Genomic DNA, 18,850 nt, shown 5'->3' with positions numbered 1-18,850 from the left:
AAACTGCTAGACCGCAGAGAGAGAGAGAGAGAGAGAGAGAGAGAGAGAGAGAGAGAGAGAGAGAGAGAGAGTCATTTTCGTTGTTGTTGTTGTTAACAGTATTATAATCATTGATATAATAATCGATGTAACGAGTCATCCTCCCCCCCCTCTCTCTCTCTCTCTCTCTCTCTCTCTCTCTCTCTCTCTCTCTCTCTCTCTCTCTCTCTCTCTCTCTCGCACAATTAGCTACATTTCCATTCTACTACGTTTCTTGAATGAGAATTTTGAAACTCCTCAAATAAAAAAAATAATAAATATGTACATAAATACTACTACTACTACTACTACTACTACTACTACTACTACTACTACTACTACTACTTCTACTATTACTACTACTACTACTACTACTACTACTACTACTACTACTATTACTACTACTACTACTAATAATAATAATAATAATAACAAAAATAATATTAATAATAACAACAATAATGATAATAAATATTAACAATAATAACAAGTAATCAAAGAAAACTGCACACACACACACACACACACACACACACACACACACACATACATTAAGTCGCACATTTTTTTTCTCCTGGTGGGTCGGTTCAGGCGAGATGAGACAAGGCCAAGTCAGGTCAGGTCAGGTCGGCGGGACATGGTTAAATCAGGTTAGGTTAGATCAGATCAGTTCTCGGGAGTGGCGGTGCATAGTAAAGATTGCTTGTTCCGGCCGCAGTTTTCTTCTTTTTTTTTTTTCTTTCTTTTTTTTTACGAATACTCGCTTTATGTTTAAGATTCTGTGTTTCTGGCTTGTCTCGTCGCCGCACCACCCCTCGCCAACAACACTGTGCCTCCATTTGCGAGATACACACAGCATATTACACAATTATCATGCCCCATAAACAAAAGAAGGCGTAGACCTCAACTCTTTTTTACTATCCTTTCAAATTCCTTGTTGTTTCTCTGTACAAGAAGGTACCATTTTCTTTTTCCGGCCAACTTCGGCTGGAGGGATGTGTTAGTGGGGAGGAGCCTTCTCTACCATCCTGTCTCTCCCACTAATAGTTACCGTAGAATAGTTACTCTTTGGACTTCCTTTGTATTCCCTATTCTGTTTCTTTTGAAGACGGTGGTGTGTGTGTGTGTGTGTGTGTGTGTGTGTGTGTGTGTGTGTGTGTGTGTGTGTGTGTGTGTGTGTGTGTGTGTGTGTGTGTGTGTGTTTGTGTGTGTGTGTGTGTGTCTGCATATTTGAATTCTCCTGACAGAGGAAAATATCAAGTTTCTTGAATGTGTCTGGTTTGAATTGGTTGCCTCAGCCACTTCTGGTAACCACTGAACGTTTCTCTCATCCTAATTAAAATTTAAAATCAAAATCCTTTAATCATACAAAAAGTACAATTGTGCCTTAAAGTAGACTAATATAAAATAGAAATTTAAAATTATAGAGGAAGAATAAAAAAAAAAAAAGGTACAATGTTGTCACTTAAAAGTATCGGGGATTTTTTAAATCAGCACATTAGCTATGACAGTGAATTAAAAAAATGCAAAGTGAATGAGGCGAGAAATTATAGAATTACACTGGAATCATTTACTCTTCCTCCGTGCCTAACTCGAGATAATGAATGCCAGACTGTCTTGGTTGCCTCAATTATGGTTCATGAATGGGAGGGAAGTGTTCCTCTATTTAGTTGGAATGGTTGGTGAGACTTATTATCAAAATTGTGACGGGGGAAAGAAGGGAGGTGGCTTTTGCTGACTGCAAGCAGTGGCATTGTAATGTGGCAGCCAGCAGGTATACATAACACCTAGTGATGACCGGAATGCGAGTCGACGGGGAATAAGAAATGACAGATTGAGCTTCTTTCCTCGCCACAGAACTAACTACCTGCAGGACAAGAAGACAGACACTACACACTCACACACACCCGACTCCACACACACCAATCCACCCTGGCATACACCCACAACCGATCCCACACATACACACCAATTATCCTCCCACACACCCACACCCTAACCCATACAAACACACACCAATCCACCTTGGCACACACCTAAATTCACACACACACACACACACACACACACACACACAGCACATACGAAATTCAGACAACACCAATTATAACAGCGGGAACAATATATTTTAAGTTGTGATGTTCGCTAACGAAAATATACTCCCCGTGGCTCGCTGTTTCCAGAAGTTTTGACACGTTGCTCAAAATTTTGTTGCTTATGCTTGGAAAACCAACGTGTGTATGTGTGTGTGTGTGTGTGTGGGTGGGTGTGTGTGGGTGTGGTATTAGGTGTTAAGAAGTAGGAGATACGTATCATAACTTTTCAGACGTCAAGGTACAGCTTCAAATACCTTCACCCACGCCAGTTGCGGCAAAAGAAAACGCAGCGTTGTAACAAACTTGAAGAATCACGTAGATTAAAACTGTTTCATATATGGTCATGGGAGCCCCGCGCAATGTTAACTTGGGAATGTAGGAACAAAATATCAACGGGAGGTGACATCTTTATGCCGCCACCGTCAAACTTTTGCCCCATTCGTTTCAATCCATTCGAACTAATTCTAAATGTTTCGTTCGCTTTCCTTTTGCGAATTAAATAACATCTGGCGTCTATTTTCCTGTGTTTTGCAAAGGATAATTCATTCATCCGTTTATAGCTTTGAGTTTTCTCTCTGACAATATTAGTTTTAAAGTACTTCACTGCGCTAAACGTATTGCTGTTATTTTCGGTAACATTTGATGTTCTCTGTTGTGTCAGCAACAAGTTCTCCGCTTCACGGTGGCACCTCAAGTCCAGTCAAAGGAGCGGCAAACCCCTGCACTAAAGCCGTTTTTTCCAGGCAGAGAGTTTCCTCCCACGCACGTCTAAACAAGCCAAGGGAGACCACTTTTGCCTCATTGATTCCCTTTTTATTTACTGTCTGCCTTCTAATTTTTCTTATGCTCGTATTCTTAAACGTTTTGGCGTCTTATCTCTGCTAATTTTAACAGACTCTCTTCGAAGTTATTGGGAAGGCGATTGCAAAGGTGTTCACATGAATCTAGAGACACTTTAACAAGGCATCTACACTGTCTGGAGGAAAATGACCATAGTGAACACGTCTAATCATATCTACCCTTTTGAAAAATAGTCGTTATGTGAGACTGAAATGTCTAGGAATACAGGTTTTAGTCCAACACAACATTATTTTTTCTCTTCCGCACATTATTATCATGGCTGCAAGTGTTACCAACTAATAACCTGCTTGTTTCACAACCTCCCAAGGCTTCTCTACAAATAACAAAGGTCTTACTTCTGATCCACTATAGCGGGCAGTGGCACATATGAGTTTGTTGCTCTTCACCTTGCATGAGTGAGCAGTGTTCAGAGAGGAAGAGATGGAGGAAAAGGAGGAGGAGGATGAGAAGGAGGATAGGAAGAAGAGAAAGAAAAAGGTGACAACGACGATGACAACGACGACGAAGAAAAATAATGATGATGATGATGATGATGATGATGATGATGATGATGATGATGATGATGATGATGATGATGATGATGATGATGATGATGATGATGATGATGATGATGATGATGATGATGATGATGATGATGATGATGATGATAATAATAATAATAATAATAATAATAATAATAATAATAATAATAATAATAACAATAATAATAATAATAATAATAATAATAATAATAATAATAATAATAATAATAATAATAATAATAAAATAATAATAATACGAAACGATAAAGAATAATAATTATTAAATAAAAAAATAAAGATAAAAATAAATAAATAAATAAATAAATAATAATAATAATAATAATAATAATAATAATAATAATAATAATAATAATTATAATAATAATAATAATAACAATAATAATAATAATAATAATAATAATAATAATAATAATAATAATAATAATAATAATAATAATAATAAAATAATAACAATAAAAAAATAATAATTATTGAATAAAAATAAATAAAAATAAAAATAAATAAATAATAATAATAATAATAATAATAATAATAATAATAATAATAATAATAATAATAATAATAATAAAAAAAAAAAATTATAATAACAATAAAAAATAATAATTATTAAATAAAAATAAATAAAAATAAAAATAAATAAATGAATAATAATAATAATAATAATAATAATAATAATAATAACAATAATGAAAAATTTAAAAAAATTAGTAACAAATACAACAATAATAATAATAATAATAATAATAATAATAATAATAATAATGATAATAATAATAATGAAAAAAAAAAAACACCAGCAAAGAGAAAAGTGAAAAAGATTACGAAAGGAGAGAGGCGTGGCGTGGCGAGGTGATGTGTGCCAAGGAACAGGGGTCGGGAGAGGCGACAAGGAGGGGACACGAAATGATCAGCACCACGATACATTATGCTCCTCAACCTTCCGCGGAAAGCCATGAGGGATGCAGATTAATTAGCAGCCGCAGAAGAAGAAGGCGGTGGGTCTTCAAAGAGGCGCTGAGTCCCTGGGTGGGATAAGTTTCCTGAGCTTGGTTGCTGCTGAGGCTTCTTGAATACAGACCACCCTCCTCTTCCTCTCCCTGCTCCTCTTCTTTTCCTTCGCTCTGTATTCGTTTAGTTTTCTCATTCACCTTGCCTTCCCGTCCTTCTTTCCCTAGAGTGGCAGGATCCTCACGCAAAAATACGTTCCTTTCAAGCAGGTTTGGCCGCACCTTTCAACACAGACGGACATTTTATAACAGGTTTTCCAGCTGAATTAATTTGGGTTAATGCTTGAACTTTACACCTTTTCGCGTGTCCACGGCTGCTCTGTGTGGGTAGCTGATGGTTTCTGCCGGAGCTCCACGAGAATGTCATATTATTTCCATCAAATCCATTTGAAAATTAGACAATTCATCGTCCAAATCGCGTTTCAGGGTTTTCAAAGGGATTTTTGTGATTCTGGTAATATTTTCACAAGTGTTCTGAATGATTAATGAGAAAAGAAACATTCATGACAACCCGATTACTGGTCATTGTGGCCTCTGAAAATAGACTTTATTAGAGTCAAGAGCTTTTTGAAAGTATGATTCTATCAGGCTCGATCTTTTTTATTTATTTATTTTTTTTATTTGTCGTTTCGTAGTAGAGTTAATAAAATAAATTCTTTTTTCTTTATCCTTCATATTCACTGGATTTTTCTCAACCTCTGACATCATCTTTGAAATACAGGTACAAACATTAATACGCCTTCTTCTCGTTAATCTTCTGAGCACTTTGTTAAGTTAATGCTTGAAAATCTCTAATTCTGATTTTCTTCTCTTCACGACAAGGTTATAGAAAATGAATCACGCCCGTGTTTCAGGGGTACCTCAATTTTAAAGTCACATGTGGTGCCAGTGTATGGGGCAAAGCTTAGATTGTTTTACTTTTAAGTTTTCATGAGCTTTTACTACAGTGATGAGAGAGAGAGAGAGAGAGAGAGAGAGAGAGAGAGAGAGAGAGAGAGAGAGAGAGAGAGAGAGAGAGAGAGAGAGAGAGAGAGAGAGAGAATGTTTGGAGGATGAAAAGATTATGGCAACGCAGAAAAAAAAAAAAAAAAAAAAAAAAAAAAAAATATATATATATATATATATATATATATATATATATATATATATATATATATATATATATATATATATATATATATATATATATATATATATATATATATCAGCTTTCTCAAAAATATATATTACTATTAGACTGATAAGGGACATGAAATAAGGATTTTAAAACAGAAACAGTTAAGGCGGAGTCACACAGGGCAAATTTCTGTCAAAATATTGGCAGCTTTTGTTGGCAGTTAGGCAAAAGCAGCAGGAAACAACGTCTAGTTGCTCGTTTTCTGTTGTGAAAAAAAGAATGGAAAACGGTTGTCTTGCATGTGCGATTGTGTGATTGTTATTTGATTGTGTGGTGTGTGAAATTATTTATAACGCTTATTTGGGAACTGCAGCTGACGAGAAGTCACCTTCGTCACCTTCATTTACTTATATAAAAATAAATACACAAATGAATAAAAAAGTTAAAAACCAGCCCCCACAAAAAATAAAAATCAAATGTTAGGACAGATTATGGTATATTCAAAGATGCTGCTACACGAAACAAAGAATTGTAAATTTTCAGTTTTCTTTCTATACGTGACAGGACTAGCTCTTCGGATTAGATTTCAATACCTATCTGGATCACATTATATATATATATATATATATATATATATATATATATATATATATATATATATATATATATATATATATATATATATATATATATATATATATATATATATATATATATATATATATATATATATATATATATATATATATATATATATGTATATATATAATGTATATATATAATGTATATATATAATGTATATATATGTATATATATAATGTATATATATATATATATATATATATATATATATATATATATATATATATATATATATATATATATATATATATATATATATATATATATATATATATATATATATATATATATATATATATATATATATATATATATATATATATATATATATATATATATATATATATATATATATATATATATATATATATATATATATATATATATATATATATATATATATATATATATATATATATATATATATATATATATATATATATATATATATATATATATATATATATATATATATATATATATATATATATATATATATATATATATATATATATATATATATATATATATATATATACAGTGGTCTCATTTTTGAGTGAGAAAGAAATTGCAGGTAGGAATCTATCCTTCTTATCTATCCTAAATGCTCATCTCTCTGAACCTAATGAGCTTGAATAGTGCTACCTATACAGTATACCTGTATACTGTATAGGTATACCCAGCCTAATAGCCTGGGTGTGAAAGTTGATAGGTAACAGATCGGAGCAGTTGAGCTGGTATGCAATCAACATGGTGTTCGAACAGTGTCTAAATGGAAACATTTCTGATCTGTTTTAAATGGTTTAAAGTGACACTCCAAATGTTTAACAGAGCTTGTGTCTTCACCTGTCATATCATTTTTCTATAACACCACGTTGACGCAATGTATGGTTCATTCAGCCAGAGCCCATTTCAGGTTCAGATCAGTGTCTGCGATGTTCTCTTTGATCCAATGATCCATCTTTTTCTGCAGTTCTGGCGTAAAGTGGTTCTTCCAGTCTCCCATCTTGCCTGTAATACAAGCATATCACAAAGGATGACGAAACACATGACAATGTAGATCAGTCATAGTCAGTCTGGGTACATGGTGCATGCTAGGGTGCATGAATTGTTTCAAAGGGTACCTAGAAATAATGGTTGCAAGAAGGGGTACATAATATGAGTAGTGTGTACTTTTTATGTAAAAGGATCATTGGCCAAGGACAACAAAAACTGAAGATAAAAAAATAAAATACCCACTTGAGTGTTAATCCCTAAAGAGAGTTCAAGACGGATTATCGAAAGTTGGAGGATAAGTGTCTTGATTGGGAGGCTTACAGTTTGCAAGATCAGAACATTTAGCGTGAAAATAACATTAGAAGATACAACAGTGTGGCGATGAGAGAGACACTGAAGACAGTCAGTTAGAGGAAGCATAGTTTCAGAGAACAATAAGAGGGGCTCCATCAGGTCCATAATCCTTCTGAGGGCTAAGCAGATGGCAGCTGAAATAAAGGGGAGTCAAAGATGAAGAAGTAAAGTTATTAGGGATATCTTTGGCGAGGTGTCAGGAGTAACAAGGGGAGTTAGATCTCTAGCAAAAGTTTCACATTTTCTATTGATGAAGTTTAAGGCTAGGTGGAAAACAGACTTGGTATAATTCCGGGCAGAAATATAAAATGCATGAAATTCAGGTGATGAAAGGCTCAAGTACCGTTTGTGGGGCCACACCTCTATCATATATAGCACAGGAACAGGCTGAGTTAGACCATGGTTTGGAAGGTTTATGGCGAGAAAAGAATGAGTAATGTACGCCTCTATGACAAACACTGTAACCTTTGTTATGCGTTCAGCACAGAGCGACAGGAGTGTCACTGGAACAGTAGTCATTCCATGAGAAATTTGAATATTTCCTCAGGTCCCCCCATTTAGCAGAGGCAAAGACCCAGACGCACCTACGCTTTGGGAGGTCCTGAGGAGCAATTGGAGCTACAGGACAAGATATAGATACGAGGTTGTGATTGGAGGATTGCAACGGATATGACGGGGAGACAGCATAACCAGGATTAGAGGTTACGAAAAGGTATAGAATGTTGGGCGTATCTCCAAGACGGTCAGGAATATGAGTCTGGCGTTGCACTAGTTGATGTAGATCGTGGAGGATAACAAAATTCACGAGCTTGGTCACTGAGAGGAGAGGATGCCAAATGTGGTAGTGATCATTTACGTCTCTAATGGAAATCTCAATGAAAGGGAAGAGTCTTGATGTGGTTCCACTTTAGGTGTTAAATAGTCAAAGAACTTTTGATAGTTAGAGGACTTACATGAGAGGTATACAGCACTGATAAATTTAGATTGAGAGGGACTCTACAGATGGTGGAATATTCTGAAGATTCAAGAGCGTGAGCATGACAGCAAGTTGAATCGTTGCACACATAGAAGCAATATCTAGCTTTTGTTTTAAAATTAAAAATGAGGGTAGATAAAGTAGGAGGGAGCAAAGAAAGGATTGCTCTCTGTTGCCTCAGACACTTGTGTTTTGGAGAGGAAAAGAAGATGAGATTTAGATAAGGGAGTGGTGAAGTACATCACATCTCCTAAGCTGTACAAGACAGCAGAGTTGGAAAAGATATTTTAGTAAAGAAAAATTGTAAGTGTGCTGGAAGAAATTAAATTGAATTGATATTAATGTAAAGTACTTTGAATGAATATGGTATGCTGATTTATAAGTAGAAATAGAAAATGTATAATCATATAATAATTTTGTAATATTATACATTTAGTACATACGAATTATGTAGGTATTTTATTTTTTTTTAATATTTAAAAGAGACCTAATACTTTAATTTTTATATATCAGCAATCTTAAACTAGAGAAAAAGTCAATATTTTTAAAAGAATCATTCAAGGCACGTGGGTGCATGGATTTTTAAAAAGATTCTACATGGGTGGATGAACTTAGGAATGGTCGAGGAACACTGCTGTAAATGGCACCCCAAGACCAGAACACTAAGCTGGAGCCTCTGCCATGTAATTACTCACCCTTACGGAAAAACGTAACATCTCTCTTATTTTCTTTGTGAAAAATATCGTCTTGTAGAGGTTCTCCTCGCGCCTTCATGGATGAGAAGGAGGTGTATTGCGCTATCTGAGGGAGAGATCAAATCTAGTAAGCAGTCAGTAGCTCAGGACTCATTAATCCCTCCGTTTATTGCAGGACACTGTTCCATCACTGCCACATGAACCCCAAGTTACACTGGACTCCCGTGTACCACGAGACACTCACGGCCTCAAGCTTCTCCTCACTCAGTTGTGTTCCTAAGAACTCGTTGAGCTTCCTCAGCTCCGACATGATGTCTGCCTTCATGTCTTCGTAGAACACGAAGTGCAGGTTAGGGTGGTGCCTCTTCTGCCACGCCTGCTTCACGTGTGGCCAATATTGACCGTACAATACTGAAATGAGATATATTTTTTGTGAGATATTTCACTAAAACTCGTGAAAAATATTATTTAAAATGTAACGTGATCTGTAATGTTTATGTAAATATAGAGTAACTAAAAACTACTTACTCTGTCCATCTATCAGTCTCTTCTGTGTATCTTCCATGGTAGAAACCATAGGAAAGGGTTTTAGTGCTTCAAAGAAATAGAAATAGGAGATGATCATGTCCTTGGGATTTCTGGCCACGTAGACCACCTGAGGAATAATGGCCAGTCAACAATATTGCATTACTGGTGGAGCTAAACTATCTATAGCTAGTTTTGCTAAGTTTCGAGATAGGGAATTAATATTTTTATCCACAAACTAAAATCACTTGTCCATAAAGTGTATAAAACATCACACTCAAAACAAAAAGTATTAATTCATCACTTAGCAGTGTAATTTTCATCAAAAATTTATCTATGCCGGTAAATCTCTAAGTGATCTTCATGTAAAGTATAGGGTATAATCCCAGCCATAAAGGTACGAAGGCTGGAAAGGGCATGAAGCTCGCGGGCTGCTGCCAGCCGGGTATTAAATCAGCCATCTTCCTGATGGCTAGGGGAAACATTGATAGCTCATTCCAGTGATGTACAGTATCTTGCCATTTCTGAACAGTGAAGGCAGAATATTCCAAAGGTGCCCACTGATGGATCTTTCTGCTTCTTATTTTCAAGATGATGAGTAAGGTTGGCTCACAACAAACTGATGTCGTTGCATGCATACCTGGCAAGCCTGTGAGTGTTTGCTATATTGGGAATTGTTTTTACCTTTTGTGGTCGTGGTGAAGGCATATTATTTATGGAGTAGTGGCAAAATACAAGTATATGGTTTAACGCATATTCAAATTAGTAATACTTAAGGGAGATGTATGTAATGCTTATGATAGCAAACAATATACATTTCTAAGAACTTCTTGACAATATATGTTTAGCAGTGGCTGGAAGTAAAAAAAAGTTGTAATGGAGGAAAAACGTGGGTACCATGATGAGCACCGCGTGACATTGAAACCATTACCCGCAGCAAAACGTGAGGGAGAAAGTGGGGGCTTCACTTGACACTGCTCATCAGCTCGCCTGATGCCCTCATCTTGATGAACTCACTCAGTAAACTAAAGGTTGGTAGCTTTGTTGTGTCTTTACTACCAGACAAGTAACAACCTCAGCCATGACAAACAATTAAACCAATGTGTAATCTCTAACATAAACTGAGTATTCTGCTAATCTGACCTTGATCCTGTCAAGGATGTCATCAGGGTAGAGACTCAGATAGAAATGACTCTTTAAGACGCGAGGACTTTTAGCCACTTCTGCAAGCTGGAGAGACAAGCCTTCCTCCCACTTCTTGCCCGGACACGCCTCATTGAACTTTTTCAGGTAATAATTTGGAGGCTGTCCCTTCAACAGTTTTAAATCAAACATCATGTCAAGGCTAAAAGAGAAAAAAAATATACATAAATATAAGATGCTGAGATTTGTTAGTATTAAATCTAAAAGAAATTAAATCTAGAACAACTATAGAGCTGCAATGCAATTATCAAAAATGGATTTTCCTTTAATGCAACGTTTCAGAATCCACATATTCTATGATCAGGTCTAAAATTACATCAGAGGTTAACGGTAACAAGTGCCTCGCCTTTTCAGACGTTAGTGTTATACGTAATTCCGACGGTTTTTTGAGTCCGACCTTTATCGTAAGTAAGCCAACTTTTCCTGAACTAAGATTTTATCTTTTTTCCTTTTTATCTTACATATCTAACAAAGTATTTTTGCTTTTAGATTTTTTAATATTTGTTTCGACTATTTTATCCTTTACCTTGGATCACAGCATTTTTGTAACTTAAGTCTTCCTAATAGATTTCTCTTTAAATCAGTGTTTCTTAACCTGAGATGCTGGGAAGAGAGCGATACAATGTCAGTATAGAATTACTGACACACAAACTGATAACAGGTTAATTCGTGTAAACTTAATGTTTCGACGGTTTCCGGAATGACATTTACTTTCCTTTAACTTATAGTGGTAAACAAAGCTTACACTTAAGGAAAACACTGTCGAAATTGCTTTCAGAGTTTGAGCCAGTGGCAGGAATGAGCTGTTCACACTGGAGAATATTGCGCAATGTGACGAATATCCAAAGTTTGGGGAGCTCAGTTCAGCTCAGTGTCATGTTCAAGCCCTAGTGTCAATCGTCGTCTGATAAGAATAAATAAAGAAATTATATATATATATATATATATATATATATATATATATATATATATATATATATATATATATATATATATATATATATATATATATACATATATTTTTTTTTTTTTTCAAGCCTGACGATTAGCACGTGAATCCCGATACGTTGCATTACATTATGTGTATATTTCAATCCTAGTCTTGATCTTCATTACATTTTTCTTTTTTCTTTGACATCAAATTTCATATAAAAAGAAGCACTATGGGAATGAACCTTATATCTTCGGAACGGATCCACAGAAACTCGTCCCCCTTGGGGTTGTCCAGGTTAGGGTTGTGTAGCATGGTCCACACAATTTCCTGCATCCAGGTGGTGCCACACTTGGGGAAGGTCTTCACAATCACGTCGTCGCTTCTAAACTGAGGTGACAAAGATAGTTTTAGGCACAAGTTAAAAGTGGCCTGGATTTGTTATGCTGCACATGATCATGAGGAACGAATGAATACCTCCATGTTATAGAGCCTGTCAAGGTAGATAGGTGCAGTGCCAGGATACAACCAACCCTCAGGCTGAATGCGAACCACACCATGGTCGAAGTGATCCAAGTCCAAGGCCTTGAGCTCCTCTTCCTTTAGTTCCTCGTACGTATGACCACTCAACAGTTGCTTACTCATCTCGATTAACTTGATTGTTCCTTTGAGGGTTTGTAGAGCTTTCTGGAAAGAGTATATAAAACAGATGAGTAAGTAATATTTCAGGGCTCGAAACAGGTCCTGGCTACCTTCGTCTAGGACAGCGGTTCCCAATCTTTTCAGGACACACACCACCTTCCAGCGCATGACAGAGTCCATGCACCATCATTTACATATCTCAAAGGTTTACCGATATTAATGACTATATCTCAAAGATTATAACTTAAATGTATTGCTGATATCATAGCTATAATATCATTATGTTTCGTATATTATATATACTTACGATAATATCAAAACTAAAGAAAACAATGGAATATAGAGGTCGTGCATTATTCACAGACATGAGTTTCCAAGCCTGACCTTGATTACTGAGCTGTAAATGAATTGAGCAAACTTGGTGTAGGCAGTTGATAATGCGCCGAACACACGTCCCATCCACACACTGAGTAACCTCATCCTATAAGATCCTCTGATGTTACCCACATTAGGCGGGACGGTAGCGAACCCTAGACTGGAGAATCCTGAAGCGTAACATAAAAGTTCGCTTGGCTGTTACCCAGTGACATTTTGAGTTCCGTCCACACTGGTGCTTTTGTTACAAGACGGATTCACGTTACGTAACGTTCGCGTTTATGTTTTGTATTTTATATATATATATATATATATATATATATATATATATATATATATATATATATATATATATATATATATATATATATATATATATATATATATATATACATCACATACCATACAGCACACACATGTACACATACACACACACACACACACACACACACACACACACACACACACACACACAGCCGTGGTGCAGTGCTGCCGAGGGCGCTTTGTGGGCCGAGGGGTCCTTAGTCACACGGATATGAATTCCGGCCACTGTCCGAGGCTAGGAAGGGCATCAACCAGGGGTAACTCACTTTCAGCTTCTCAGCTTACGAGCATGATTAGAAACTACTGACAGAAGTACAAAACGTTCCAGATAACAGATAACAGAGAACAGAGAGAGAGAGAGAGAGAGAGAGAGAGAGAGAGAGAGAGAGAGAGAGAGAGAGAGAGAGAGAGAGAGAGAGAGAGAGAGCACTTAGTTTTCATCTTGATTTTAATGGTTTTCAAAGGTGTGGTGTGTGCAGTCTACCGTTATTTACAACTTGTGGTTTGTGAGAAAAGTTTTTATATTTTCACAATTTATAAAAAAGAGGATGGTGACACTGGAGGATATAAGCATTAAATATCATGCGTCTAGTATCCCAGATTGCTTCACCAAAGGGCACATCTCTTCAATAATTTTGCCTTTCAATAATTCAGTTTCAACACTAAGCACTGAAGTACTGGTCAGGGGCCATGCCATAATATGTGCTAGCCTTAACATTCATAAATACCTAGGATGTAGAAAAGTATAAATCATAATTACTCACAACTACTTAGTCTGTACACTTCAACTGAATTTAATGGCTTGAGAATGCAGGCTAGTTATGCCCATCATAAATTCTACTTCGTGTAGTATCCAGTTGATGGCAACATTACTTCTAGGAGGAGATGAAAGACAACGAGAAGCAAAACACATGAAATTCATTAGGAGAGTAGGAGAAAAGAAAAGGACAAAATTTGCATTTCCATTAAAAAAAAGTAGAAATACTGCTAAAATTATGTATTTCCGCATTGAATAAAGCGATGTAATATGGATTTTAGAACAGAACATAGAAAATAAGGGATGCTGTAGGAAGCATCAGGCCTACACGTGGCAGTCCCTGTAAGAAACATACTAACCTATTTACACATTTCATCCCCATCCATAAATCAGTCCAATCTTTTAAAACTCCCTAATCACTCGCAACTAACAACCTGATTGCCGAGTAGATTCCATTCACCTACCCCTCTATTTGTGAACCATTTATTTCCTATTTCTTTGTAAATCTAACTTTTTCAAGCTTGAACCAATTATTTCTTGTTCTACCATGATTACTGATCCTGAGAATTTTGCTTACGCCAGCCGTGCTATATTTATAACACTCATTCTATCAAATCGACTCTTAACATTTGATTTAACGTAACGTGATACGAATAGGCCTGAAAAAAAGTTTGAATCAAGCCAATATATACAATTTATTTACACCAACAACAGAAGAGCTCCCTCGTTACAGGATATTATAGTAACGTGGTGGTGTTAAAAATTATATTTGGTGCTGGTCAGACCTCATCTAGGCAACGCTGTGCAGTTCTTGCCCCAATATAACAGGAAGGATATAGGTCTATTAGAATCAGTACAAAGGAGTATGACTAAAGGGATACAAGTGATGAATATTCTTTACGAAGCGAGATTGAAGCTGTTAAATTTACATTCTTTAGAGAGACGTAGAATATGAGGGGACCTTATAGAAGTCTTTAAGTGGTATAAGGGTTATAACAAGGAGGACGTAAGCAAGATTCTTAGGATCAGTAACCAGGACAGAACACGAAATAACGGGTTGAAACTTCAAAAATTTAGCTTTAAAAAAGAGATAAGAAGGAATTGACTCTCAAATAGAGTGGTAGACGAATGGAACGGACTCAGTAATCAAGTTGTTATCGCTGAGTGATTAGGGAGTTTTAATAGAAGATGAGACAGATTTATGGATGGGGATGAAAGGTGGGAAAAGATATGTATATTTCATACAGGGACTGCCACATGTAGGCCTGTTGGTTTCTTGCAGCTTCCATCATTTTTTATGTTCTTATGTACCTCACTGTGTTTTGTTGTCAGTTGAATAGTGACATCACCTCACATAGTTTTTGAGTTTGTTTAGAGTTTGTGCACACACTCACAGCACTAAGTTCAACCTTCGTTGAACTTAGTGCTGTAAGTGTGTGCACAAACTCTAAACAAACTCTAAAATTAAGTGAAGTGATGTCACTGTTAAAATGTTTAACCGGCAGGCTTGCTTAGTAGCACGCCTCCATAAGCACGCCCAGCCAGCTGCTAACTGCCTCTGGAAGATTTCGCCGAGAACAGCTAGCGGACGTAGACATAACATCAGCACCTCGTCATCAGTCTGTGCTAGGTAGAGGCATTTCAACAGATGCAAAGCAATGGAAGTTTCCACAATGGAAGTTTCCTACGCTACATGAACAAAAATTCTATGTATTCCTACCTTACCTACCCTTACCTACCTATTGGAACAATCTTGTAATATTTTTTTTTTTTTTTTTTTTTTTTTTTTTTTATGTAGAAAGGATACTGGCCAAGGGCAACAAAAATCTAATAAAAAAAATGCCCACTGAAATGCCAGTCCCTAAAAGGGTCAAAGCAGTGGTCAAAAATTGGTGGATAAGTGTCTTGAAACCTCCCTCTTGAAGGAATTCAAGTCATAGGAAGGTGGAAATACAGAAGCAGGCAAGGAGTTCCAGAGTTTACCAGAGAAAGGGATGAATGATTGAGAATACTGGTTAACTCTTGCGTTAGAGAGGTGGACAGAATAGGAGTGAGAGAAAGAAGAAAGTCTTGTGCAGCGAGGCCGCGGAAGGAGGGGAGGCATGCAGTTAGCAAGATCAGAAGAGCAGTTAGCATGAAAATAGCGGTAGAAGACAGCAAGAGATGCAACATTGCGGCGGTGAGAGAGAGGCTGAAGACAGTCAGTTAGAGGAGAGGAGTTGATGAGACGAAAAGCTTTTGATTCCACCCTGTCTAGAAAAGCAGTATGAGTGGAACCCCCCCAGACATGTGAAGCATACTCCATACATGGACGGATAAGGCCCTTGTACAGAGTTAGCAGCTGGGGGGGTGAGAAAAACTGGCGGAGACGTCTCAGAACACCTAACTTCATAGAAGCCGTTTTAGCTAGAGATGAGATGTGAAGTTTCCAGTTCAGATTATAAGTAAAGGACAGACCGAGGATGTTCAGTGTAGAAGAGGGGGACAGTTGAGTGTCATTGAAGAAGAGGGGATAGTTGTCTGGAAGATTGTGTCGAGTTGATAGATGGAGGAATTGAGTTTTTGAGGCATTGAACAATACCAAGTTTGCTCTGCCCCAATCAGAAATTTTAGAAAGATCAGAAGTCAGGCGTTCTGTGGCTTCCCTGCGTGATATGTTTACCTCCTGAAGGGTTGGACGTCTATGAAAAGACGTGGAAAAGTGCAGGGTGGTATCATCAGCATAGGAGTGGATAGGACAAGAAGTTTGGTTTAGAAGATCATTAATGAATAATAAGAAGAGAGTGGGTGACAGGACAGAACCCTGAGGAACACCACAGTTAATATATGGACCAGAATTTTCTATGTTGGTGAAGGTGATCAAAGGAGAGATTAACCACTCTAAGCAAGACAGGGAAATGTAGACGGAGTTAGAGACACGTTGTACAGTTGTGTCCGTGGGTTGTTGATGCTACTCTTAATTTTTGATATTATGAGACTGAGGTCAATAAAGCTCACACACACACACACACACACACACACACACACACACACACTCTCTCTCTCTCTCTCTCTCTCTCTCTCTCTCTCTCTCTCTCTCTCTCTCTCTCTCTCTCTGTCTCTCTCTCTCTCTCTCAGGCTCCCACTGATGTAATTTGCGCAAGGCACTTTCAATGTCTGTACCGTCTCTCTAGCATACACTGTATCATAAACAAAACTGATTACCCAGTCTAGGTCTTCACCATCGTAGCCCACATGTTTCCATCAACAAGGAGTCAAATGTCACACAAGGCCAAGCACCAAGGCATCTCAAGAGGCAGAGGGTGGCAAAGCAAGTGATGCGCCGTTCTGTGAAGGGACCCTGGGGTGACTGGAAGCTTATTTTTTCTTTCTCCAGTCACTCCTGTTTTGTACTTTCTCGTGCTGAGAGACAAGATTGGTGAAGGTCTATTCAAGGAAAAAGTTGACTCCCTTTCTGTTTCCTTTTTTTTTTTTCTATTTTCCTCTTCCAGCTAATTTCCTAACCTGATCAGATAATATTACACATCATCCTTCATTCCTTTACTACTTTGCCTCCAGATCACTGTTCCTTCTTAAGAAAATAGCACCTGTATCATTTGAATTTCAGCGAGTCGATAAATCTTTCTCTCCCTAACGCGTCCGCCCTTAAAAGCACCCTGATGTGATCTCGGACCCTGTTTTCCGCGCCAGATCCCTGGCCGTGAGCAATTTAGATTTTCCTAAAAGAATATTCTTCTGGTTATTATATGGCTAAACGAAGTCGCCTGCGCCCGCCACTCCTTTCACTGAACATCTCAACAACACAGATTTTCTGAACACGTGCAATAAAATAGATCGCTAATTTCACACTATTTTCAATGATTATTTTTCCTCATTTTTATACTCATTTTGAGGTTTGCAACAACCTTTCACAATAAGCAACGCCGCAATGTGGCTGTTATTCATTCTCGTCGTACAGCAAACGTCAAAAAAACATATCTTAACTGAATACTGATAATCCTTCTTTGAACGTATATATGTATGTTTGTATGTGCTTACCAATATCTTTACCACTCGGCTTCCAGCTTCTCTATAAAGGCAGTTGGACTCTACACTCAGTGAACACTGATCTTGCGTTGCTGCAGTGCAAGCTGCTCGGGGAGCGCGTTTCATTTAATACTTCTTGGCAAACATAAAAAATGACATTGGTATCTTAAGTGCATCTCGCTCATGCCCACGGCAACAGTGACCAGTATTGATTACTAGGAACTGGAGGTTTTGCGTTTTAAAATGCAGAAGTTTTGCCATATCGACACCATTCAATCCCGACATATGAAGGTCTATGATAGAATGATATCACAGTGACTTGTCTGCGTCGCATTCGTCACTATAAAGACACAGCATGAACAGAACATAAAGCGTTTCACCAAGAGAACAGAGCCCATCACGCGTCACCAGACACAATGGACACTGAGGCTGGTCATTACTACTGGTCATTGTTGCTAAGGGCGTGAGTGAGGACAGATGTATTTGAGATATCAATAAGTCAATTTCTCCACATCTTTTTTTACTTCTTTAATGCTTGCTAAGAGGCCTTAAGCAAAATGCCTCCAGAGAGAGAGAGAGAGAGAGAGAGAGAGAGAGAGAGAGAGAGAGAGAGAGAGAGAGAGAGAGAGAGAGAGAGAGAGAGAGAGTGTGTGTGTGTGTGTATGTGTGTGTGTACGAATGACTACATAACGATTTTTTTTTTTCTAAAAAGCATCAGTTTTCTCCTCGTACACAGCGGCTTTGTAATGTGAGAAGGGAAATT

The 18,850-nt window shown here is 36.9% G+C and overlaps 1 protein-coding gene across 1 annotated transcript; it reads right to left on the bottom strand.

Annotated features, from left to right (window-relative positions):
- Positions 1-7,071: 7,071 nt before the first annotated feature.
- Positions 7,072-18,260, bottom strand: LOC135103020 (sulfotransferase 1E1-like). Its single transcript, XM_064008874.1, has 8 exons — positions 18,100-18,260; positions 12,441-12,650; positions 12,208-12,353; positions 10,973-11,174; positions 9,833-9,959; positions 9,549-9,715; positions 9,305-9,410; positions 7,072-7,294 (listed from the first exon to the last, which is right to left on the bottom strand). The coding sequence occupies exons 1-8, from the start codon at positions 18,211-18,213 to the stop codon at positions 7,176-7,178; spliced, it is 1,191 nt and encodes a 396-aa protein (XP_063864944.1). The 5' UTR covers positions 18,214-18,260; the 3' UTR covers positions 7,072-7,175.
- Positions 18,261-18,850: the final 590 nt, after the last annotated feature.

The sequence above is a fragment of the Scylla paramamosain genome, chromosome 1, assembly GCF_035594125.1.
Source record: "Scylla paramamosain isolate STU-SP2022 chromosome 1, ASM3559412v1, whole genome shotgun sequence".
NCBI lineage: Eukaryota > Metazoa > Arthropoda > Malacostraca > Decapoda > Portunidae > Scylla > Scylla paramamosain.
The sequence above is the reverse complement of the archived record's forward strand: the minus strand, read 5'-3'. Positions and strand labels throughout refer to the sequence as shown.

Excerpts from the sequence above, each read along its gene's own strand:
- LOC135103020 (XM_064008874.1), bottom strand. The coding sequence starts at position 18,213 with ATGAAACGCGCTCCCCGAGCAGCTTGCACTGCAGCAACGCAAGATCAG. Across the intron at positions 12,354-12,440 it reads ACAGGCTCTATAACATGGAG|TTTAGAAGCGACGACGTGAT; the intron begins GTATTCATTCGT and ends TTGTCACCTCAG. Across the intron at positions 9,960-10,972 it reads ACATCCTTGACAGGATCAAG|GTGGTCTACGTGGCCAGAAA; the intron begins GTCAGATTAGCA and ends ATTATTCCTCAG.